This window comes from Vanessa atalanta, chromosome 19, assembly GCF_905147765.1.
Source record: "Vanessa atalanta chromosome 19, ilVanAtal1.2, whole genome shotgun sequence".
Taxonomy (NCBI): domain Eukaryota; kingdom Metazoa; phylum Arthropoda; class Insecta; order Lepidoptera; family Nymphalidae; genus Vanessa; species Vanessa atalanta.
This window is the reverse complement of record NC_061889.1, coordinates 10,140,095-10,166,949: the sequence shown is the minus strand read 5'-3', so window position 1 is coordinate 10,166,949 and position 26,855 is coordinate 10,140,095. Positions and strand designations below refer to the sequence as shown.

Sequence of the window (26,855 nt, the reverse complement as noted above, 5' to 3'; positions counted from 1 at the left end):
CCAAAAATGCTTATGCTTCGTCTACAGATAAAAAATCCCGATTGCTTTAAATATGTGAATAATAATAATAAAATATTACTAGTTGATATGTGTATCCAACTTCTCATGAGGAGAAATGACCTTTGTCCAGCTGTGAAAAATACAAGGATTTTAGTAAAAAAACAGCAAGGTAGATAATTTAATCATTTTTATTACGTCAAGATAATATTTCAATGACATTATAAACTCGAGATTACAACTCTTAATAGATCTTATAGCGCTTGAGATAAATTATGCCTAATATAACATTAATATTATATAGGTTATTTATGTTTTCGATCGACAAAAACAAACGTTTAAAAATTAATATAAACATTTTTGACATTACCTTTGATTTCTCATTATATTTATAAAAGGCTTAATAAATGGTTTTTACATTTCTAATTAAATACAATGGTGCGTTTTTAATTAGATGGTCGGTAATTTGTGTTTGGAATTCTTGTCACCAAGACGAGTTGACAACACAGAAGCAAAATACTTTTCGAGCAACTTCTTGGTTCGTTTCGACCGAATTGTCAATTTTTGTGTTTACTCTTCTTCACGAGGTTACCAACTAATGCGTAATATAGTGACAATTTTTGTTGACAACACAAAAGTTGAAAACTTTTCTTATATGGAATTGGACTTATTGCTAGCAAATACATCAATACTAATATTATAAATGTGAAAGTAACTTTGTCTGTCTGTCGGTCGCTCTTTTACTGCCAAATCAATGAACAGAATTTGACGAAATTTAATACGAAGCAAACTTGAACTTCAAGGAAACACATAAGCCGATATTTTTTTGCGTAACAACCAACCCCCAAAACGCGAGCGAAGCTGCAGACGACAACTAGTATTATACATATATACGTATACTTGCTTATAAAAATAGATTAATCTCATACTACTGTCTTCGTCATGATACTTATTAAACAAGTATATATACCTATATAAAACTTAAGATACATAATACAACAGAATACATATAAATCAAATTGAGTATGTCATTCGTATACTTGCGATATATTTATTGAAATATAAACATACAAACATAGAGGTATCGCTAAATATATAGAACATTAGGTAACAATAAATAGAACATTAAATACACACTCTCCGAGTTTATATTAAATATAAATAAATGCATACAACTGTCACAGAAGTAGAAAGAACTTCAAGTTTTAGATAAAACAGTGAAATACAATACTTGACCTCATAGAAGGTCAATGTTAAATATAAACTAATTGATCTACGGATACAGTGTAACGTATTACTACACGTACTCCCCGTTTCATCCTTGTTATATTTGGATTAATAACATATGACATATATGATTCCAAGTTATATTCGTTTGTTGTTAACACACTTGGATCTCTGTGTAAGAGTGCAAATATACTTTTAATACTATACGTATAACACACATGACAGAAAGGTTGATTCCAAATGTTATCCAGAAAATCTGAATTGTGATTCAATGGAGATATAATTCTCGCTATAACCGCGGTGATGTTTTGTACAGTAATATTATTAATTATTAGAAGTTCGCAATGAAAATAACTATTATATTGATAAATAGTTTTATTAAATCTGAATTAACCGTCTTTAATAAACGGTCTATATCATATTAGGATTTTTCAAATGAGATTCAAACCAGCTCGCAATTTTAAATACGTAAATCATTATTAACCTGACGAAATTCAATATCGCTTGTGATTAATTTTACTGATTTACATTTAATATATTATTTACCATATATCTAGAAATACGATTTAATTATAAAACTTATAACTTATTAAGTATACACGTATAACCTTAAATAAATTATTTAGTATACGGAACAAAACTATATTTGTTTATGTTTGTCAAATACGAAAAATATATCTAGTGTTACAAAATAAAAATACAATCTTACTATATTACTTCTTTTTATGTCAACGGTACTTTAACCTACTTTATAATTTGTACCGTCACAAGCAAAATAAATATATGCAAATTATCATAGCAATCGCTTGTACGGAACTCACAAAGTTCAAGATAAATAAAAACAATATAAAAAGTGATTCAGAAACAATTAATACAATAAGTGATAATAAAATAAAATAATCTTAAATTAAAACATTCAATAAGCTTATTTATAATGTAGATAAAGTACTTCAGAATAAATATTGTACGTCGGCTAACGTCATACTTACGAACATGACCGACTGCATCAAGACTGTTAACAGTGCTTAATAGATTCTCATAACGATTTTTTCGAAAATTAATTTCAAACTACAATAAAAGTGCCCTTTAAATAACAAAATTATCTTGAATAATGAGGGGTTATAACTACTCTGTATTATTATTAATTCCATTAGAAATTTGAATGCTAGTCGTAAATGATTTAATAATTTGCTGTCTCACTTGCACTGCTGGCAAAGAGCGGGACAGCTGTTGTTGTTTTAGAAACGTCATTGATACGTATTATTTTGGAGTAAAGTGTTTATTACGTCCAAATTACTTTTCACAATGGATTAAGTAAAGTAAATACGGTTGTGTCCGATGTTTGCCGATGCACAATATTTATTACGTCTTGTAAATCTATTCTAGACGTCATGGCTACGGATAAGTTATTTACAGTCAATCTCGCACTGGTAAATGACATTACTTATGAAGGAAGGGAACTTTGGGATATTACGATCCACGCGGCAAGTTAAGTTCCCATCTTCTAGAATGAGACTGTCGTTTTCGTTCTTCACAGTCAAGCCGTTTGTTCCACACAACTAAGTATTGTCAAGTTTTTTGAGTTCATAGCTAAACATGTTTGCTAGGCCCTGCCTAAGACGTTCTCTTGTAGCCACGGTACGAAGTTGGTGACGCGCGAGTACACGCCGGGGAAGCCAGCTTCCGCGCAACGCTTGCCGTAGGACACCACTCCGATTTGAAAGAAGTATGTCGTCAAGTTTTGGGGGTAGTACTGGAAATTAAGATTACTATTATTATATCAAAGTTAACATATGTTAGGAAGTCGTAATACGGGAGATATAATGGTCTACATATTTTAATTTGTTTTATCGAAATCTAAAATTTTGACGATTATAAGTTTGTAATGTTTGAAAAATTTTTAGACAACACGGTTCAATTTTGAAATATTTGGAAATATAAGCAATACGCCATTTTTGGCTGCTATTTATCCCTCTGTTAGTAATTTGATACGATACTTCAAACGTTTCTAATTTTTAACCGACAATGGTAAACGAAGAGTCAGACTTACTAGATCGAATACAAAACTCATTCAATACTCTAATATTGAGTCACCAGTAACCATTTCCAGTTTTAAAGGCCTTTAAAAAATACTCAGTTATCTCATGACCATAAACATTCCTAGAGAGATAGGTAATTTGATTGCTACTTACAATTGGCTGCATCAGAGGTCCACCGCTGTCTCCCTGGCAGGCGTCTTTACCACCCTTCTTGTATCCAGCACACAAAACTCGCTCATCAATCACCTGGGCCTTGTAATCGACGTACGCTTTCTTGCAAAAGTCGTTGCTGACAACTGGCAGCTGTAAAACTTGCAGATGTGTTGCTGATGGACCACCTGCAATTGAAAGAAGATTATATAAATTTACAGCCAGTTTCTAGTATGATATATGAGATAATTAAGCATACAGGAGTAAAACCTTTTTGTACGAGAAGTTAATTGAACAATGCAATATTCGACCTTGTAAAAAACAATGTAGTATATTTAAATTTGACTTACGGAATTCAGTGTCTCCCCATCCGGCTATGATAGGGTTGTAGTTCTCGAAGTTTTTAGCTCTCAAATCGCTGGACAGAGGTATACATATGGGATGGATGAGATCTGAAATAGAAAACCGATAATTTTAAACAGAGGAACAGATGAAGCAAAGCCCGCATGGGCCGCATGTATCTTAACCGGCGATGTTGGATTAAAACTCGGACATGTACCATTGAGTTCTTGTTGATTAATATTTATTCATAATTTATCTCGTGGCCAGTATTGAAGAATATCATGAAAAAATCTGTATGTGACCACTATTTCTCACAAATTCCACCTCGCGTTGGTGAAAGATTAAGCTTCAAACTTTCCTCAGAATTAATAGTGTACATCATCAAAAATAAAAACAAAAATAACTTCACAAAATCGGTTGACAATATATACAAAAATACTGGATCACATAAGTGTCAATGGTGTTGAGCAAGCGAATAAATTGTTAAGGATTTCGGTTCTATAGAATCATATAGAGCAGATATGACCCCCATCGCATTTAGTAGCACATAAATTTTGATAATTTGGTAAAAGCAACTCTACATATATTGTATATAATTTTAGTCGACGCACAGCCACGTATAGTCTACCTGTTTTGTAATTTATGTTAATTTAATTCTACTTATTTTTTTAAACATTGGTTTCGTTTTTATTCCGTGTTTATGAATTGATAACGATTAAATATTTAGTAATAAATACATATATAACACAATCAAATATATACCTGTGAACTGTACATCGTTTTGCAATATCAGTAAACCGATATCATTGGTAAAAGACTTGGCATTGTAGCCTTCGTGTTTGATCTTGTACTTAATGAGAACGTCTATTGGTGTCGCTCCTTCGTCCTCACTCGCGAGGTCCAGCTCACCGAGTCGCACTACGTATCTGCGAACAATATGTTTATTATTAAAACAGTGTTGCGATACAGAAGGCGCAAGACGATATATTTTAAAATTGGTTGTTGTTTTGTTTCCCAGCCGCGCTCTCTATTTCCTCACTCATAAAGTTCGATGGAATATTAATCCAACGTACCGGAGATAAAGCAGGCGCAACACTTTTGGCACATATCACTATCATAATCATGGTTCTGGATTGCTGATATAAATCGGATAATTTTCTTATGCCAAAAAAAATCAAACTTTTGTCGAATTTTGTTCTTTGAGTAAAAAAAATATATACTTAATTAAATCTATTAAAATTCAAATCAATGTGTCTTATCCTACATGTCAAATCTTATTTTTATTAGCAACTATCCGCCCGCGGCTTTACTCGTGTTTTAGAGGTTAATGGTCATGTATTAGGTACAAAAAGTAGCCTATGACCTATGGGGTTTAAGCTTGCTTCAAACCAAATTGCAACAAATTCGGTTCCACATTTTGATCGGGAAAGCGTAACAGACGGAGAGACAGACGGAATTACTTTCGCAATTACATTAGCATACGATTTCGACCAAAGTCGTTAGCAATTAAAAAAAAGACCACAAAACAACTGCCAATCGAGCTTCCAAATACATTCGTAAGAGAACAAAAAATCTAATTATAAAATATCATGAGTTATCATAATCCCACATCCGCTTCGTTGCTATTATAACATAAATCACACAAATAACACTTGTCATTACAAGAGAATAATTTAGCATAAATAGCCTCAAGTTGATCGTCGGCTAGTGCTTGTTATAAAGTCACTCTAATCATTATGGAAATTGCTTCATTAGATACGTGGTCCTTTAAATGACATATTTATTTATTTCTCATGTGATTTATATGTAAAATGGGCTTAATGGGGTCGCATTCAAATCTCCTTTTCTCTGTAATAGTTATCGAAAAAACTTTAAGAAAATTATATGTTACTTACTTTTAAAACATTTATTTGCTGTTTGTTACTTTTACGTCATTTTTTATTCAAATTAAAGCTATACCATAATTGAATAAGATATTTAGCTCTCTGTTTTGTCGTTGTTCTCGTTTTGTTCGGAAGCAATCTCTCACAAGATTAATTCAATGAAACCAGTGTATAGTATAATTCAATAACAAAGGAGCCTTCGGCGTGAATTTGCAATTTTTTGGAAATTAATTTGAAAAAACCTCTCTGGCTGCTTATAAATCAGCGTGAGACAAGACGTGCTGAAAACTAGCTTGGCTTGCTTGTGTCTGAACCCACAATCATAATCTTTGAGCCATTTCGTATATAATATGTGATTATATAAGATTACCCTGTGGCTTTTCACGGTTATAGGCTTATAGGCTGTATATACTCTATAGCACTTAGAAATAATGCAGCTTTCTACCAAAGTTTTTGGAACGAAGTTCCTTATCGCGCGTTGTGACAGGGGCCTCGACGGAAAATAATCTCGCGAAAAGTTGTAACGACACTTTTAGCTATTGTAAGCTGTGCGGCGTGCGCATGTTTCTCTGTCTATCTCTCTCTCTCTCTCTCTCTCTTTCTCTCATAGAAAGCAAGCCAGATATTTTCATTTCTATTTCGCATTGAATAGTGTGGTGTCGCGACGATTATTTGTTGAGTGTATCCGAGACATTCCGTTGGATACATCTAGAACCACGACTCACTTAAAATAATCTCATATATTTTAATGACGTGATTATATTGTGTTAATTGTAAGGATACTATATCATATATTCAATAAGCATCGTAGTGTGATCATCAGTAAACTTTGATTATTCATAAGACATCAACGTTATGATAAATAATCTGCAGTGGAACATACAGATTTACTGGATAGACAGACTGCCTTATACTTCTTTAGGCAACTTGTTAACCATTGTGGTACTAACACTATTTTATTTAAAACTAGCAACACGCCCCGGCTTTACACGGGTGTAATGCAGAAAGATCTTTTAAAGGTGTACAATACCGTAGTACATTATTTTGATCTATCTCGTAGGGTTCAGCCAGCGTTTGCAACGTAAGCGCAAAAAAAAATATATTTACGACATCATATTAGGAACCTCTAATATTATCAGTGTTTCTCTACTATATTGTGCAAGTATTATATATATAAACCTTTCTCTTGAAACAATCTATCTATTAAAAAAAACCGCATCAAAATCCGTTGTGTAATTTTAGAGATCTAAGCATACATAGGGTCGGACAGCGGTAAGTAACTTTGTTTTATACTATGTAATGATAGGTAGGCAGGCTAGCGTTGGGGCACTTGATAAAGTGGTCACCATTGCTTTATAACGTCATAATGCCTGTTTACCTTAGGAACTAGGACATTATTTCCATGTTGTTATACTGGCTCACTCATCCGTCAAATGATGAATGGGCACTCAGGCGGGCTTGTACAAAGCCTTGCACCAAGTAAATATTATGTCTGCTTTAAGTTTGTTCAGATATAAAAATATATTAGAATTTGTTTAATGTTAAAATGACCTAAATTGTTTTGATCGAATTTGGCCCCAGCGACCTTTCAAAATGGAGACTAGCTGTCACTTGAGGGCGTATTATCGTGCTTAAGTGTGTGCAACGAACAAAGCCCATTGGAATTCCTCCTTCTCATAGTCCGATGGGAGGGCAAATTCAGACTCCAGGCTGGTGTTAAGAATTCGTAGAGTAAACTCGAATATATTTTTTCGGACTAATAAACCGTAGAGCTTAACAAAGTTTAATATTGTATACCATAACCCACAGAAGTATGGTACACGATTTAATACCATGGAAAAACTAAAATTACTTACAAATCCTCTTCATGGTTATGTATGCAATGGGCAGCGGTTAGCACATGGTGCGAGCTGATGAGGGAACCTCCACACAGCCAACGAGTTGAGGCGCCTCGCCTATCTTTGTAACCCAGTAACGCCATCCAGGGGAAGTCACCTGATAAGAAAATAAATTCAACATCACATAAATAAGTCAAGATTCAGTATACATATACTTTTGTACAAAATATATGTTTGATTTACCCTTAAAGTAATTGTTTATTTCAAAAAGTATTGTAAGGTGAACTTAAAGCTTGTCACGTAAATAGTCTAAATGTAAACCGGATAAAACTGCGAAGCGCAGCTACTCATTTATGTAATAATATTATGCACTAAAACCTTCTTCGATACACGCAGAACGTGTTGTTCTGGTGCAAGTTTTATGTATATTGGTCTGGTCGCATTACAAAAAAAGTTTCCTCATTTACTAGAAGACAAAGATGAATGCGAAAGCAGTCAATGAAAAAGAAATGGCAAACTAGAGGATAGCCAAAAATTAAGAAGAGTTTAAAAATATATTTATAGATGAATGAATTGGTCAAGGAAGTTTTTATCGTAAAGCATTCCTACCATCCATCAATATTCCTCTACATATATTCAATACACATTATAGATCTTACCCAGCTTAGCGTCAATTCCCCCAACCACTCTACTGAATGAAGCGTTGCTAACACCACATTCTGGCGGCGCTGGGAATGCGAGGAGGAAATCGGATTCCAGGGATTTCCCGGACGCCGCGTCAGGTGTTACGGGAGCCACTGTTGTAGTTGTCGTTGTCGCGGGAGGAGCTGGGGTTTGCGGCGGAGTATTTGGTATAGTGTTAAGTGGGCAGCAAACCTGGAACAATGATTTTAATTACAAACCAATCTGCAACCATGACTTGCTCGATGACTGACTATGCTGACTGACTATTTCTATTCATATTCAATATATGTAATTAATTAGATTGACAAAAAAAAGACCCGCTGAGTATCTTTCGTGGGTTCTTCTCAGGTCAGGGTGTTTCCTTTTCCGAGCCGGTGGTAGTGTTTAATTTGACTATCAATAAGTAAGTGTAATGCTTCTATATTGAATAAAGGAATTTGAGTTGAGTTTCACTTTAGGAAGGGACCCGATTCTATGAGGAAAGGAGAGAACCGGGAGGTTTGGCTCACTTTGAGAGAGGTCATTGTCCAGCAATAGATGACAAGTGGCTGACATACATATTAGCATCTTGATATGTCACGATGAAATAATCATAATCTCAAACATCCAAAACTTATTAAGGAACGTACGAAATCAAGCTTCACATCTGCTACTAATAAAAAAAAAACGGACACTCAGTTGAAACGAATTCCTTTTTCTGTATATTATGTATTAAATATAGACAAAATGAAATAAATTAACCGTATATATACAGATATGTATATAAAAATGACCGTGAACAATAACATTTATTTATATATAATAAGAGCCTTAATGACAATACTTATGTTGATATTATTATTATTTTTGTAGATATTTTGATAAAATTTTTCATTATTGTATATTTTTATTAGAAGCCGAAACGGCCAAATTAATATTAGATTATACGAATCTTGGTTTGAATTCGTTAAATATGATAATAGAATAATAATAATTGATTCCACAAAAAATCATTAATCAATCATCTTTATAAACAATTACATGGTTGAACTAGAACAAAAACTCTCGATGTATAATAACATAGTCATCAAACGAAACACAGATCAAGTACTGGCTATCCTAGCTAGGCTAATTAAATAACCTGTGTTAAGGAAACAATAGAAAGAGAAAAGGACCTGTCTTAAGGAAACAATAGGAGAAGAAGAGAAGAGAAAAGGATAAAAAGGTCGCCATGAGGCGTCATAACGCTTTTTCCTTTCGCTATTACTGCGAGTTCACTCTAGTGTGTGCCGCGTAAAATAACATTGTTCCAAAAAACACTGCTGGTGAATATTACCTTAGGATTGCTGCCGTCGAATCCGCAGTGCGCTTTCCTTAACACTTGCACAGCGGCCGGGTTCGTTCTGACTTGCTGCAATAGCTTCACGTACGTCGGGCACGACACTATAGATATGCAACTTCCGATGCCTCCTTCTATTGTTGTACATGATTCCTCTGCAAATAGAGTATCAATTAAAGGCTTCGTACAAATATATAAATAGGGTAATTATTAAAACAAAGCTGGGGATCAATTCTAAGGACGTATAACGCTTATGATACGTTTAATCGTAACTGAGGGCTATTCTATTTATTTATATCGCGTGCGGACGAGCAAATGGGCCACCTGATGGTAAGTGGTCACCACCGCACATAGACATTAGCGCTGTATGAAATATTAACCATGTGCACTACCAACTATGTGAACTAAGATGTCCCTTGTGCTTGTAGTTACACTGGCTCACTCAACCTTTTAAACCGAAACACAACAATATTGGGTACTACTGTTTGGCGGCAGAATACCTGATGAGTAGATGATAATATCATATCCTATAATTGTATTACGGTATAACTACGACCGAGCGGCAACTGGATTATATTACAAGAATTGGTTAAACGGCAACGATAACGTTTCGATTCCATTGCGAACTGACAATTTGTTATTAGAACTGGCGAACTTTACTACATTCGAATTTCAAAATTTTGATGACAGATCGAGAGAGTTTGTTATGGTGGGGAAATTGAGAAATTTTTAGAATTCTAATAATAATCGCCAATATGACATCAGCTATGAGAACTATCTTAGTTCCCACGGTTATGTCCCTTGGGCCTGTAGTTACACTAAAATATAATAGCACTAAGTATTCCTGCGCTAGAATACCTGAAGACAGCTGGGTACTTGCCCAGCTGAGCATGCACAAAAGCTACTAAGCAATCTTATTATATAGTATAGCCACTAAACATGTTTTAATTGAAGCATACGTCTATATTGTTAATTAAATTATTAAACTCATTAAAATTATACACCTCGCCTAATTGTCTCCACTGGTGATAGGCGGGCTGATTAGTTTTTTTCCCAGAGGAATTGCGATTCAACGGCGAAATGCTGCTAGCATTCTTGCCACCATTGCACGCGGTCAATGTTTATACAGTAACTATTTTTAATTCATATTTGTAATTAATATTTAAAGAGTTAATTTTAATAATTCTTATGTAAATAAAATCTATTGAGGCAATTGTATTTTTAATAGACTAGCTGATCATGTGGAACGTTACTACTTCGTATGTGAAGTTACCTTAATAAGTTGACTATCGTAATCAAAACAAAATATACTAAATTACAATAGGCTTTTACAAGCACTTTTGAATCGTCATTTAACAAACTATTTAAAGTAAAGATAAAACCGGTTCGGAATGTAGATTCTACCGAAAAGAACCGGCAAGAAACTCAGTAGTTACTCTTTTTAAATATCTAAAAATACAGTCATGTTAGTTAAATACAATTATATATGTAGGTATGTTATGTCTCCTGCCTGGAAGTCAACGAGCATTTATTCCACGCTTTTTTATCATCAATATAATCTTGTATCAAATAATATGCTTTCATTACCGATGTATTTTTTACAAACGACTTGAATCTATGAATCGGCACAGTTAAAAATGTCTGCGGAATTTTATTATAGTAGCGGATACCTTGCCCCAAGAATGATTTATTAACTTTGCGGAGTCGAAAACTTGGCGTTCTAAGCTTATCCTTACTTCTTGTGCACATACAATGATTATCACTGATTTTATCAAAGTGACCAATGCTACTGTGAACATATATAATATTGTTGTAAATATATTATGACGCAACAATGAGTGAGTCCAGTGCAAAATTATTTCAAATCTAAGTAGACCGCGAGGTTACGTGCATAAAAATACATATTACACGTGTTATTATGATATATTTAAGTGTAGAAGGAACTTAAACAGGACACGACATATGTGTAACAGTTGTACGACAAATTGTCAAGGCGACTTCCGACAAAGAAATATAATAAATAATAAATAAATCTCGTCATATAGAGCGAATAAGTCATTCGTGGCCATGTTTGACATTCGTAAGATTAATTTTAAATGTACATAATAATTGTTATTAATGACTATTTATCGTTGAAGGACACAGTAGCATGAGCATTCGCATGAAAAGACAGAGAGGGTACCGCTAGTTTTTTAGTAGGTATTCCGTTATACTCAAAAATCAAAATTAAAATCAAAATATACTATATTCAAGTAGGTTTTTAAAAGCACTCTGAATCATTCATCATTCGTCACTATTTTAAGTAAAGCTACCACCGAGAAGAACCGACAAGAAACTCAGTAGTTACTCTTTTTCAACATCTAAAAATAGTCATGTTCGTTAAATACAATTATATTTGTATGTTATGTCTACTGCCTGGAAGTCAACAAGCATTAACTCCACGCTTTTTTATCATCTATATAATCTCGTATCGAATAATATGCCTTCTTTACCGATGTATTTTTTACAAATGACTTGAATCTTTGAAACGGCAAAGTTAAAAATGTCTGCGGAATTTTATTATACTAGGACGTATACAAGATGATCCGCCGAGCACTAGATGAATTATAAATACAAATTAAGCACATGAAAATTCAGTAATGCTTGCCTGGAGTTGAACCCGCAATCATCGGTTAAGGTGCACGCGTTCTAACCACTGGGCCATCTCGGCTATGCACATTGGTCTATTTAATAGTCCCCTCGAAAGGATGTTTAGCGACTCGGAATATTGTACGAGAAATCAAACTTTGAAAGTAATTTTCTCACACAGCCCAGAACCTATATTAGCATTTTCCTCTCGTATCTAATATCTGACACACACACATACGCAAACATACAAACGCATCGTTTTTATAGCACCAATGTTTGGTGACCACTTGACCAACTTGGCCAACTCTGACTCGTAAATCAAGACCATGAATGAAAATCGTTCCAAATTTTACAGGTAACATTCTATATGTATCATAGTATGTTATTACACATATATGTTAAAGTTGTCAGATGATTGTAAAACTTCACACGGGTATAACATATCCTTGTAACAATTTATCTCATTACTTGAAAATAAATTACGTCAAGACTTAGATCCGGATTACATTCGAACATTTTGATGAAGACGTTGTGAAAATTCGAACGCGTCACATATGAGGACGATTAGTTTTTTAAAAAAGGAATCAAACATTGCAGACGATAGATTAAATATGACGGCGCGTCACTAGCGACATCTTTTAAATTACGAGGAAACAAGATTTGACAGCTGTCAGCTAGTCGGTCTGGTGAAGCGTCGTATCGATGGTTGGCGAGAAATCTTGAGAGCCGCCATTATTGTGGGGTAGTCAACGGCAAGCGCTACCACGTCTGCGACGAATCGCCTTTATTTCTCATAATTTTTTATATTGTGTAATTGTAGTTTCTTATGAAAATAATAAACAAATGGCCTATCCTGATAGAGATGGAGATTTGCCTTTAAATATTTAGAAACAAATATTTAAAAAAATGTCAAATATATCAAAATAATATTATTTCACATAAAAACACAATTGCTTAAGTGTTTTCAAAATTGGTGTAATTCAAATCCAATAAGCCATAACGTCGCTATATTCGACAATTAAAGCACACGATAAGAATACAAGACTATCCTCACTAATATTATCACAACATGTATGGCTGTTTTTTATTCTTTAGCGCAATAACTACTGAACGGATTGTAATGAAACTTTACAATAATATAGCTTATACATCAGAATTAAACACAGGCTATATATAAAGAGATTGTGTTAATATTATCTGATAGCCAACACCTAAAACGCGAGCGAAGGTGTGCGCGAAAACTAGTAGGTAACAAAATCATGCTCTAGGCTTCATCATAATGCTATATTTTTTTGCTGGGGATTTTCTGGCAGGATATATATTTATAATAGCTACTAATTATTTAACATACCAAAAGAATTTGGATTATTCTTTTGGTATGTTTTGAAGATTTAAGACAAATAAATAATATTTGACATCGAGGTCGAGAGTTTTAATAATCTTTGATACTAATAATGGATTAGCAAAAAAATGGCGTGTCTACTTTGCAGTTATCGGAACTTTGAAAGTGAAATTAAACCCTCTATAAATATACCTTGAAATGGAATGGAATTGTTTTATGTCTAAATATATATTAATCTTATCAAATTATAAAATAATATTAATAATTAATCCTCAAATTTGACGATGCAGCTTGGTTTTAAAAATATACAATACACTAAAATTAAAAAAGAACAAATTAAAAATAAGATACGCCAATGGCACGGACATCAAGTTTGTGGAAATAATAATAAATCATTAAAAAAAAAATTAAGAACTGTCCACACGAACAATATTGCTGAGCTATTAAAAAATCGCACATACATACATACATATATACCTACTTATACAATATCGGATTTTTACGAACCTTGTTTTGTATAGAATTACAGACTATTTAGTACCAGTTTTCGCTTGATTGATGATTTCGCTTGCGTTTTAGGTAAAATTAACACAATATCTTTATAACATAGAGCCTTTATTTCATTCTGATATATAAGCTATATGATTTTAAAGATTCATGTATATAAATCTTCCTCTTAACAAAATGCGTGAGGATTTAGTTGCTATCTGAATGTGCTGGATAAAAACCCTTTAAATTTATTGATTTAGCGCATAAATATAAAACCTTTTTACAAACACAGCACTACCGTGTATCCTCGTAAGCTATACTAATGTATAAATAATATGTTTGTCTTGCAGTTAACGAGAGTCTGACGTTAGATACGACGCGTTAGTTACAAAAACGAACCGTAAACAATTCGCGTATCCGCATAGTGATTCGTGAATATATGATTACCGGTTTCAATTGAAAAGTTACATCCCTATGTTTCCTGCCGAGGAAATAGCAGGTTAATGTATGTCAGAAACGTTTATCTAGGTGGTACGTCTTGTGCAAATTAAATTGGTACCATCCCCGCATCCATGTATTCTAGCGCTAAGCAACAAAGAGTAATGAGTACTATTGTGTGTCGGTTTGAAGGGTCGAGTGAGTGTACCTACAAGTACAACGATATCATATCTCAGTTGTCCAAGTTAGTGGAGTATTCTCGATTAAAGTATGGTTGAAATTTCGTACGGCGCCAATTACCTCGGGCAGTCGTGATTGGCGCCACATATTAAGCCCAAGTGTCTTATTGACCGCCCGCTAACTTACGTATAGGAAAAAAATAGATATATCAGAAATTAGTTTACAGTGTTTCAATCCCGGCTAAAGAATTAAGACGAGACAAAATAACAAAGTCAATCTCTCATGAATAATTATTATTAGTTTGGATTTTCGCAATGCATGCAGATTTCCTTGTGAAGTTTTCCTTCTGCGTAAACACGAGATGAATTATTAAAACTAATGATAGGTTGGAACTGCCTAGATATGAACACGGAACCTTCGGCTTAGATTAGCGTGCTGTGTGCACTGAGGCATATCGTTTCATATAAAATTTTCCGAGTCTTATGTATATATTATTAGCGCAGTGGTTTACGGGCCGCCTAGCGATGTAAAAAGTCGCAGGATCGTTCCTGACTCCTTGGGCTATTGTCATCCCCACTCCTAAAACAAGCTTCAAGCTTAAAGGGAGGGGTAATAAGAATATTAAAAACTCCTAATAATGGTGCATTGCTACCATTCTCTTAAATAAATAAATATATATATATATATATATATATATATACTATAAATTATGATGACGTCTGTGGTCGAGTAGTGTGTACACCGGTTTTCACGGGTACGCCACTCCGAGGTCCCGGGTTCGATTCCCGGCCGAGGCCGAGTGGTACCGTCGTTACTTCTGATTTTCCATAACACAAGTGCTTTAGCTACTTACATTGGGATCAGAGTTATGTATGTGATGTGATTGTCCAATATTTATTTATTTATTCTAACCGAATAAGAATTACAATCAAACAGGTCTTCAATTTACATATTTTATGCCATTTGTTAACAACTCTGCTATATTATGTCCAACAAACACATTAATATATCTTTATTATTAATTTAGACGTAGTATCATCAATTCAATATCAAGATTGTTTCTTTATCTTCTTATATTTAATATACAAATGCGGGAGGAGCCTCGGGCGCGTTGCATCATGCATCGTTATACCTTTAGGGCTACCACACATAACCCCCATTATACCTTTCTGAAGGTTTTTTGGCTTTACAAATGCTGGCTTTACAATTTTCGAATGTTATGTAGGTTCAGTAATTAAGATATGAGACTGTTTATTTAGGCTTTGTGTTCAAATATTTCCAATTTCTACTTCTACTAAAAATGTATTTATATGCAACGAATTTTCCCATTCTTTGTATCGTTCTTTTTAAAACGCCGTACTTTGTGATATATAGTACAAGTCTTATAAAAACATTAATTGTAAAAACATATGCGTGACAGTTTGGAACTTATGACGCAGTATGTCAAGGGGGACCGGATTTTAATTCCAGTTTATTATATAATCTATTAAGGCTTTACTGTTACAAGCCGCTTCATACGACGTTGTATCTAGTTATTCTTAGTGGAAAATTTTATAAAGACACCGGGACCCTTAGTGGACGCTTTCTTACCAGTAAAACTAATGCAATTAACATCTCAACGAATGAGAGGCTTCAGAATGCCATTACCTAATCAAAGCAAAGATTAATATATCACTGATGTTATTCATCAGTTATTAGTTAAATCAACCTTCAGTTTCGGATATCAATGTCAAATTAACAATTTAAGCCGAATTGCTATTGGTCGATGGTAGCTGATGACGTAATAATCGACCAATGAGCGTTCAGTGAGCACACGTGTAATTTATTTACTCCGCTCTCATTAATAGTTGCTCGACTCTCGATTTAAATTTAGGACCTCAATTTATGCAGCCCTAGTCTTGATGTTGTATTAAATAGTTGAAATTTAAAAAAAAAAGTATTCAAGGTGGAAAATACGCTTAAAAAATGTTATATGTCAAAATAATTTAAATAAAATTTCAAGTAGCTTACAGGGACTCGTTCTTTTTACGTTACACAAAGAGAGTTCACATCACTAAGTTACTAAGCTAACACAAGATGTGTTTGCTAATTCCAGTCATGGCGCTCATTTGACCTGTTAGATGACCAACAAAACCTTGACTACTTCAAACGTATATAAATATAGATATGAGGAAAACGAGCGACCGAATTTTGTTAATAGCGAGTTTTTAGTGTTAATAAATTCAAATAAAACTTGAGGTCAAACCTCTTACAAGCAAACTTAATAAAAATGTACCTCGTACAAATATAGCGATCGGTTGAAATAATGATTTAGTTTTATTATTATTACGTTAAGAGCATCCATCTTTGTTTCGCCGAAAAAAAAACAGGCATTTTAAAAAAGGAATAATATTATACAGATTAAAAAGATATCAAGAAATGAACCGTTAAATATTAAAAGGTAATTTATTTAATTCAGCACAAATACTCTAAAGATCTATACGTTTAATAAAAATCAACGTTTTATAATAATAAACTTAACAAAAGTACAATCTAATTTATATTTTTTACAATCCTTACTCTTAGTCGGCTCACGCACACTAACAAATATTGTAATCATGAGCGTCACTCGTACTAATGCACGCCGATAGTAATTTAGCGCAGAGGCGCGCCTTCGAGAGTAAATAGATCTCAAGTCTATTTCAGTCGAAGTAGAAATAAAGATAACGAAATTTTAACTTTACAAATTTCATTCAATTTGCTAATAGCTCGGCTTATATTGAGCTCTACTAAAAGACCTTGATTAATATTATTTATAGTACAACACTATTCCACTTCGACTTATATCCACTTTAATTTTTCTTCCGAAGTTCCACTAACAGCTTCGTTGTGAAAATGAATTTCAAATCTAATCCATATTGAATATTGTCATCATCAAGCTTTCGACCAATGGTATCGCGTCAATGTCAAAGGTTGTTTATTTGGCTTTTGTTTTTTAATAGACTATATACGGATAATTTGGACTGAATACAAGGTTATATTTTCCCATTTTTAAATTCCAATGTTTAAATAAAATGGAAAAAATGTTTTAAGATTGACAACAGAGTACACGTACGGGCAGAAACGAAATAATTTAGCATCAGTAATGTTATGTATAAAAAGGTTCAAAATTATAAAAAAATAATGTCATTGCGCTAAAAGGCCATATGATATATGTGTTAACTGTTACTACCTACTTCAATTTCGTGACATTTTAATTTTAGTAGTAGAAAGAATTGGTGATTGTACAGGGAAGTCAATTTGGTCATGAATGATTCATGTCGTTCGAATGATATTCCGATTTGTCAGATTGTTTATTATTTTTTTATTTTAACAACACTTATATTTCGTAATTTGCTGTCGGTAGTCGGTGACAATAGGCTATTTGACAATGCGAAAAATAAAAAGTCCATTATTATAATCAGTATAAATTATGACTATGAGTTTAAAAAGGATTATTTATTAACGAAAGTTAAAAATTCAAACTCAAACTCAAACTCAAATTCCTTTATTCAATATAGAAGTATTACACTTTCTTATTGATTGTCAAGTTAAACACTACCACCGGTTCGGAAAAAGAAAACACCCTGACCTGAGAAGAACCGGCGAAAGAAACTCAGCGGGACTTTTTTTTTTCTTTACGTCAAATTAATTATATACATAATTATATATGAGTAGAAACAGCCAGGAGGCGATCGTTTCATTCCCAAGGTGTGCTATCAAACATAAACTCACTAATTGTATAGTAACCTTTCGCACACAAGCGTTCCTTAACAATTTTTTTAAATTTCGCAACAGAAGCATTTTGAACGCTTTCTGGGATCCTGTTGTAGAAGCGTATACATTGCCCCACAAAAGAGTTACTGACTCTATGCAGTCGAGTAACAGGAGTAACAAGATTGTGTTTGTTCCTTGTACCAACGTTATGAGAATCACATTTTCTCATAAAAACATTAATATTTTTCCGTACATACAAAACATTACAGAATATATATTGAGAAGCAACAGTCAATATCTTAATTTCTTTAAATTTATACCTCAAAGATTCCTTGGCTCCCAGGTTATAGATTGCGCGAATAGCCCTCTTCTGCAGCACAAATATAGTATGGATAGCGGCTGCGTTACCCCAAAGCATAATACCGTACGACATTATACTGTGAAAGTAACTGAAATAAACTAGGCGAGCCGTATCAACATCGGTAAATAATCTAATTTTTTTGACCGCAAATGCCGCAGAACTCAGTCTACCCGCCAATCCGTTTATATGGGGGAGCCACTGTAATTTGGCATCAAGAGTAAGGCCAAGAAATTCAGTTGTTTCAACTGGATCCATCGATTCCCCATTGATAAGTACATCGGGTTTTACATTTTGCACGTTTGGTGTGCTAAATTTTACAATTTTAGTTTTTTTATTATTCAGCCTAAGATTATTTACGCTAAACCAGTGTACTATATCAGACATAGCATTGTTTACATCGTCATACTGTACCTGTTTCCTATTAATTTTAAAAACCAAAGAGGTATCATCAGCAAACAATACTATATCATGTTTGTTCCCAACAAGAAAGGGCAAGTCATTAATATATATGAGGAATAGAAAAGGTCCAAGAATTGATCCTTGAAATAATAATTAATTAATGAATCCATAAATAAAAATGCATTTTTTCAAACATTTGTCACGTGACACAAAACACTCCTGATTGGTCGGCCTTATGATGACGTCACTTGCTTGTTAACCTCGTTTGCCTACTGTACGTGGATTATATGTGCCACAGATTACAATACAGGCAAGTGACGTCCCGACCCCATTGCAGCGCCATATTGTCAAAGTAGCGTTTTCGCGCTATATTTAAATATGGGATTTTTAATTTGATATTTTTCAGCAAATATGTACTAGAATAAAAAAAAACAACTATTACTTCCTTAACCTCCACTAAATAATATAAAATGGATTTTAAAAACCAGTCAAATAGCCTACTGAGAATAACGCCCGCGTTTTAGGAATTGGTCGAGCTAGGCATAAAAAATAGCCTACATCCTTCCTAGAAGTTCAAGCTTCCTTTATATCAAATTTCATCTAATTCGGTTCAGTCGTTTGTCCGTGAGCAACAGAAAGAAAGACATACAAAGCAGTTACTTTCTTATTTGTAACATTAGTACATACGTCGAAAATATTTGTCATTTTTTAAATTATTCTTCTACGTAAACAATAAAAAAAAATTCATTTCAGTTTCTTATTTGTGAAATAAGTTTAATCGTCATTAATAAAAATAATTTAGTACGGCTATTAAGACAGGTTTAGCTTCACAGTTCAACGAACTATATTAATCTTGGATGTGTTTTAAGTGCTTTTTTATCTACAGTCATGGACAAAGGAAATCCTTATTGAGTTTAATAAAAAAAATATTTATGAAAAAGCTGTTAACGTATTATTGTTTCTCACAAAACAATATTTCATTGCGCTAATATTGGTATACCTTTGAATTATAATTAATAATAATACCACGCCACACGTCATGACTTTGACAGCGGCTTTTAAAAATAATATTTTAGTACCGTTTTAATCACTAAACCGCACACGATCATTGTCTTTTACTGTAGTGTAGAATAAATAAAATTGAAAATTAAACATTGCAGCACACACCATAAAGTCTATTTTTGCAAAATCCATTCTACTTCTATATTATCCAAAGAAGGTTCCATCCAAAAATCAAGTCTATCTTAATTCGTTTAATCGAAACGTCGCAAGTCAGAAAACATTGGTTTTTAATAATTGAAATTCAAATCGAGCATCTCAGCTTGAAAAATACCGAGATGGCCCAGTGGTTAGAACGCGTGCATCTTAACTGATGATTTCGGGTTCAAACCCAGGCAGGCACCACTGAATTTTCATGTGCTTAATTTGTGTTTATAATTCATCTCGTGCTCGGCGGTGAAGGAAAACATCGTGAGGAAACCTGCATGTGTCTAATTTCAACGAAATTCTGCCACATGTGTATTCCGCCAACCCGCATTGGAGCAGCGTGGTGGAATATGCTCCAAACCTTCTCCTCAAAGGGAGAGGAGGCCTTTATCCCAGCAGTGGGACATTTACGGGCTGCTAATGTAATGTATGTATTGGACTTGCGATAGAACTGCACTGTCAAAGTCCTAACGCTAAGCGTAAACTTCTCTTACTCATCTTTTATTAGGACCCTAATTTAATAACTGCCTAAAACTAGAATTTTTATCTCCTATAAAAGTATTTCTATAAAGTCCCAATGCTGTCTAATATAATAGAATTTGAATAGTACAATTATAGCAATGACGTCTTTCAAGAAGGTTAAAGTCACTCGTGGCTTTACATCTCATCAATGCTAATCAAACAGACGTTGAGACATTAATATATTTGTCCAAACGTATTTATTGTATTGGGTAATCGGTCACAGAGGAAAATACATGTTGAAAATCTTAAGCACACGATTGTCAAAATGAATGAATGAAGCTGATACGTTTCATGCGGAGATTTAGATAATACTAGAACTTTACGTATTTTATAAATGAAACACTGACGGGTAAACGGCCAATTGATTGTTTTTTTTTTCTGGCATAAGTTGGCGGACGAGCATACGGGCCACCTAAGTGATCACCATAGACAATGGCGCTGTGGGAAATATTAACCATTCCATACATCGCCAATGCGCCACCAACGTTGGGAACTAAGATGTCCCTTGTGCCTGTAGTTACACTGGCTCACTCAACCTTCAAACCGGAACACAACAATATTGAGTACTGTTGTTTGGCGGTAGAATATCTGATGAGTGGATGGTACCTACCCAGACGGAGCACGAAGCCCTACCACCAAGTAAATGTGGACAAGGTCTCTCATAGACAAGCAATATATATTCACCAGTATACCCATAAAGTAAATTGTTTATATTGCTCAGTTCCAATTTTAAAAGTTATTTGAAAGCATTTGTTATTTTTGGCACAAAGCATGAAAACTGAGCTCATTATTGGTAGTGCATTGGTAAATATGGTTATAATTTTTTATAATGCTAGGGTCTCTGATCAAAGGAGGTCGCTTACTATGTAGTTAAAAAAATTACTAAACTGTCTAACTAAAATAAGCTTAATGCAATTTAAGATTTGTTATATAAAATCTGTCATATCATTAAAGACACAACACTACGTGTAAAGAAACATAATTAGCATTTAAGTTAATAAGTAAGTTGGTATTACCTAACATGCTTTAAATCTTAACAAATAATAATAAAGTCGATGTTGCATTTACGAATATATCGTTGCGAATATTAATATCGTGACGATATTTTGATTAAAAAATATATATTTTTTTCGATTTTAAAAATCGTTTTCTTGATGATTCGATCGATATAATATCGACTTTAGTTAGTTACATACATTCCAAATACTCAAATAATTAAATAGCGTTAGCGTTGTCAGTAATCTTGCCACAGTCAGCATCAATCTAAATATAATTAATTAAAATGATTATCACACATTAATTAATCTTTGTTTAGTGTAGGACCACAGAGCTATGTTCCTCAATAGCCTTACCATGCAAATTATCACATATGAGAATTATTAATAAATTATGGATGTTAACAATTATTATGAACTATAATTATAAAAGTTATTACTGAATAGTCCTTGCGATCCAAAGTTGAAATTGTTTCTCGATTCGGACGGAGGCACTGGAGTCAGTTTGGGTAAATCAGTCGACGGAGGCAGCGGTGGCGGAGCTGTCGGTATTCCATTCTTGTTACTGAACAGATCATCCTGGCCTTCTTGATTATTACCAAACGGGGCAGAGGTAGGTTCATTTTTTGCTGAGCTTTCGTCGGGGTTGTTCAGAAAACCTGTGTTAGGTTGGTCTCCATTGTTCTGAAAACCATAACCCGTTTCGTCTTCTTTTGGAACATTAACCGGTTGTAGGATTTCAGGCTTTGGTTGTTCCGGTCCAAAGTTAACATTATCTTGCGGTATGTCTGTTTCACCCCCTCGATTAGGAAAACGAACATTATTGGGTGGATTATAGTCCGGTCTATTTTGTTCATATTGATTGTTGTTTATAGGCCTGTTTTGATCATATTCATTGTTTATAGGCCTGTTTTGTTCAAAGCCATTGTTATTTATAGGCCTATTTTGTTCAAATTGATTGTTGTTTATAGGCCTGTTTTGATCATATTCATTGTTTATAGGCCTGTTTTGATCATATTCATTGTTTATAGGCCTGTTTTGATCATATTCATTGTTTATAGGCCTGTTTTGTTCAAATCCATTGTTGTTTATAGGCCTGTTTTGATCATATTGGTTGTTGTATATAGGTCTGTTTTGGTCGTATTGGTTTGGTCTATATTGATCGTATTGATTTGGCGGGCCTCGTTGCGGATTGAAAAGATTATTCAGCGTGTTCCTCACTCCATTTGGATTTGTTAAGAAGTTCTGAGTAAAACCAAATGTTGGGAATCGACGATCAGCGCGAGGATTGAAGATTCCTACATAAGACAATATTTTTTTAATTTATTGATGTATATACGGTGTAACAATAGTTATAATAGTAATTTCTTAATTCTTACAGATGTTAAATTATGCAAATTATCGCTTATTGAGATTACATGTGTAGTTGTAGTTTAGCTCTGTTAGACAATAGATAGCCTGAGAATCGTATCGCGTAATTGTTTAAGGACAAAATCAAACGCATAAAATTAGCTAGAGCATTAAGATTTATACAGTGTTTTTTTTTTTTAATTACAATCATAGAAACTATTCAAATAGGCAAAGGTGTACTTTTTATGTGAAGTACCGAAACCGTCGTTATTAAAAAAAAACGTTATGTTTACCGAGACTGTAATATATGTAATGATAAATTCAAACACAATTGTACATCAGTGGTTCGTGTTTAGGTTATTACCTATTATGCCACACAAATAATAATACAGAGTATACATCATCGCTTTTTATGGTGAAGCTAATTAACTTTTTTCTATTAACATACGACACTTTGTAACAAATAAAACTTACAATATAAATTTAAATTAAAAATAAGTTGAGTCCAAAATGTTTTTTTCTTTTATTATTGTCTGTTTCCTTTCAATATTTAAAACAGTCAATGATTTTGCATAATCCGTTACATTATATATTTTTTAAACATTAATATTTTGTCATTTTTTTTTGTGCAAGAAATAAAATTCTATCAATGAAATAAAAGATAAAACTTAATTTAAATTCTTACTATAGATTCGTATATGACAATTACTTATTAATTTAACCTATTTGAACTGTGGCTGTAAATCTAATATTCCCGTAATATTGTAAATAAAGATTTAATTTGTCTCGACATTGGTATTTCCAAGATAAATAATTATTACGTTGTAAATACAATATAAACTCGGTACACTCCCGCGTTTTTTAAGCTACCAACCGGTTCGGTTACGTGGTTTACAACATCAATTTTGTCCCTATTATAGTCATTGCCGCCAAAACTTTTTAACCTTCTACTCGGATTCACAGATAATACAAAATTGTATTTTGTTTCTTTTTTTTTTTCTTTTATTAATTGCTTTTTTTAACATTGGCTGGCTATAATTGGCTAAATGTAACAATGTTCATTTTAAATGATTGATAATTTGATAATTATTATATAATAATAATATTAAACAAAAGTTATTAATATCTAATAAAAACCTTTTTATGAAATCTTGAATTCCATTAATCGGGATTATTAATTTAAAATTTATATTGCTTGGTAATAAAGTTGTTTGGGCAGTTTTTAATTAAGATCTTACATATTAAGATTTAAGATATTAAAATATTGAATGATCGAGTTTTATGTATTTTCGTTGAGTTTAGTTATTTTATTTTAATTAAGCTTTATTGTTTTAACTACCGGTTAAAACGTGATTCGTCGAAACGATTTTTTTTTTAATTTGTTTAATAATAATGTGCGAAGGTCATTGAGCAAAAATTCAAATATTAAATACAAATTATGGAATTTACAAAAAAAGTAAATATATATTTAAGTAACTTAAAAAAATAAAAATATTTATTATTTAAACTCGAGCAAAAATGTATGCCAATTTACACTACTAACTTATAATTACATAATAAAATGCAAAACCCATGAATGCTATAATTGTGTCTTAATTAGCACTAATCACCACAGTTTTAACCTGTTTAGATTATTTTTATTACGTTCCTTTTAAATGTGTTTCAATTGCAATTACTACCGATGTAACGCAACTGTTATTTTTTTAATTTATTTTAAGTGCAGTGTTACTATGTATTTATGATATATTTTTTAAATTAACTAGTGATATGAGGTTTTAGTTTTAAATTACAATATTCAAATTAATAAAACGCGTAATTTTAAACGAAACTTTTATGAGTTTATCATATTACCAAATATTTTTGACACGTTTTTTTTTTTCTTTTTTAAGAATACTGACGTAAACAATATTACATAAAATAAAATATTTATTCAAATATCATATTATAGCTAATTTAATCGACCTTAAAAGAATAATTACGTTTGTTATTATTAAAAAAATCGGATTATTATCAGCACACGACGCGCCAACTCCTTAGACGAGTGTATATACAAAAATATATCGAGTAAATATTCATCCATAAATAACGTAAGTTAATTAATTAACAATATATAGTTGGGTGGTTAGGCAATAACTCACCACCGATAGACATTGGCGCTGTAAGAAATATTCCTTACGTCGCCAATGCACCACCAACATTAGGAGCTAAGATGTTTGGTGTCCATAGTTACACTCGTTATCAAGAGGGACTAGCCATATAAGCGCAATATCTATTCCCCTAATCTGATGAGACGACAAATCCCACACAACCAGAAAGAGTTAAGCGTAGTATCTGTCAAACTAATTAACACACAATCCCCCCCCCCCCTCTAAAACAATTATAAATAAAGCAATCATGGAAGCTAAACGATTTATCTTATAATTGATTAATATCTGTTGAATTGTTCTTCTTTACAAATTACAGTAATTATAAAATTTTAAACGGCAGTTGTTTACCTCTAATGGGAAGATTCCAATTGTCAGGATTTTTCCTGTCTTTAAAGTTAATTACGAACAATTTTAGTCATATACATAAATCACAGTATCCCAGAAATCTTAACATATTTCCAATAAGGCACTATTAGCAATAATACAACAATTATTTCAAACTATAAGCTTATATGAATAGTTGTTTAAAAACTTTATCACATTTTAAATTTATTTACAACATTTGACAGAACTAATAAAATAATAGAACTTCTTTAATTTAATTTAATTAACATTTATTCCATAAAACTTTTAACAACTCAACTAATTGGAGCCAAGAATATTTGCATAGTTAAATAACTTAAAATATAATAATTTTAAAATCGTATTACGAATTATAAACATTACTTAAATAGGAAGTTAAAATAGAGAACACAGTTAAAAAAAAAAAAAACAAACACTATTAACTATTATTAATAATGACTATAAAAACCCTTATTAATTATTTAATTAACATAAACAAATAATTGAAACAAAAACAAACTTAATCTATTCTCAATATTAAACATTCTCAAAATAGAAACCATTTTAACAAAAAAAAAACACCATGAAAGTAGACTCACCAAACTGGCCGGTAACTAATTGTAACCACAAACAAACACACAGAAATATGGACACACCCGCCATTATCAAACTTAACACTCTGTACAAACTCTTTCAATTCTAAAAAGCGTGCGTCAGCCCCGCGTTCGATAAACTTGTGGCGAGATCTTGACTGATTTTTTAATATAAACGTCCGAGGTTACTTGTACTTATTCAAATGTCCACTGTACTGACCGGAACTTCACTTCCAAGGGGATATATTGATCAAAAAACCCGTATTGGTCATCTGAGTAATTATATTTTTAAATTAAGTATGTGTTACACATTCACATAGAATTTTTGTTCATTATTTTATTTCTCCACGGACATGCGTCCGCGAGCTTGATTGTAGTATTCGCCTATTTCAATTTACAATTATAATTTAAAAATAGTTTGTCCTAACTAAGTCTTGTGTTATTTAAAAATATAATAAAGATAATTTACAATAACGTTTATGAGAGAGTTTCGAAGTTATGTTAATAGTTAGATTTATATGTTTATCAGTTATTTTCAAAGCAGTATGTACTGTTTTTGGAGTTTACCAGTGACGTATTTTTGCCAAAGAAGGCACGTGCTCGGAGCAATGGCTGTACATTTCGTAGCTGTTCCCTATTTTTTAGTTACT

At 32.8% G+C, this 26,855-nt stretch overlaps 1 protein-coding gene across 2 annotated transcripts; it reads right to left on the bottom strand.

Annotated features, from left to right (window-relative positions):
- Positions 1-172: 172 nt before the first annotated feature.
- LOC125071283 lies at positions 173-26,357 on the bottom strand. 2 transcript variants are annotated; one of them, XM_047681459.1, is made up of 10 exons: positions 26,212-26,357; positions 22,807-23,071; positions 22,214-22,746; positions 9,476-9,633; positions 8,136-8,352; positions 7,495-7,633; positions 4,518-4,681; positions 3,764-3,865; positions 3,417-3,601; positions 173-2,977 (listed from the first exon to the last, which is right to left on the bottom strand). In XM_047681459.1, exons 1-10 carry the CDS (start codon positions 26,273-26,275, stop codon positions 2,828-2,830), a joined length of 1,977 nt encoding a protein of 658 aa, XP_047537415.1. In that variant the 5' UTR covers positions 26,276-26,357; the 3' UTR covers positions 173-2,827. The 2 variants fall into 2 exon arrangements, with proteins under 2 accessions (XP_047537415.1, XP_047537414.1); XM_047681458.1 differs by having other exon boundaries at positions 22,214-23,071.
- Between the last annotated feature and the right edge of the window lie 498 nt (positions 26,358-26,855).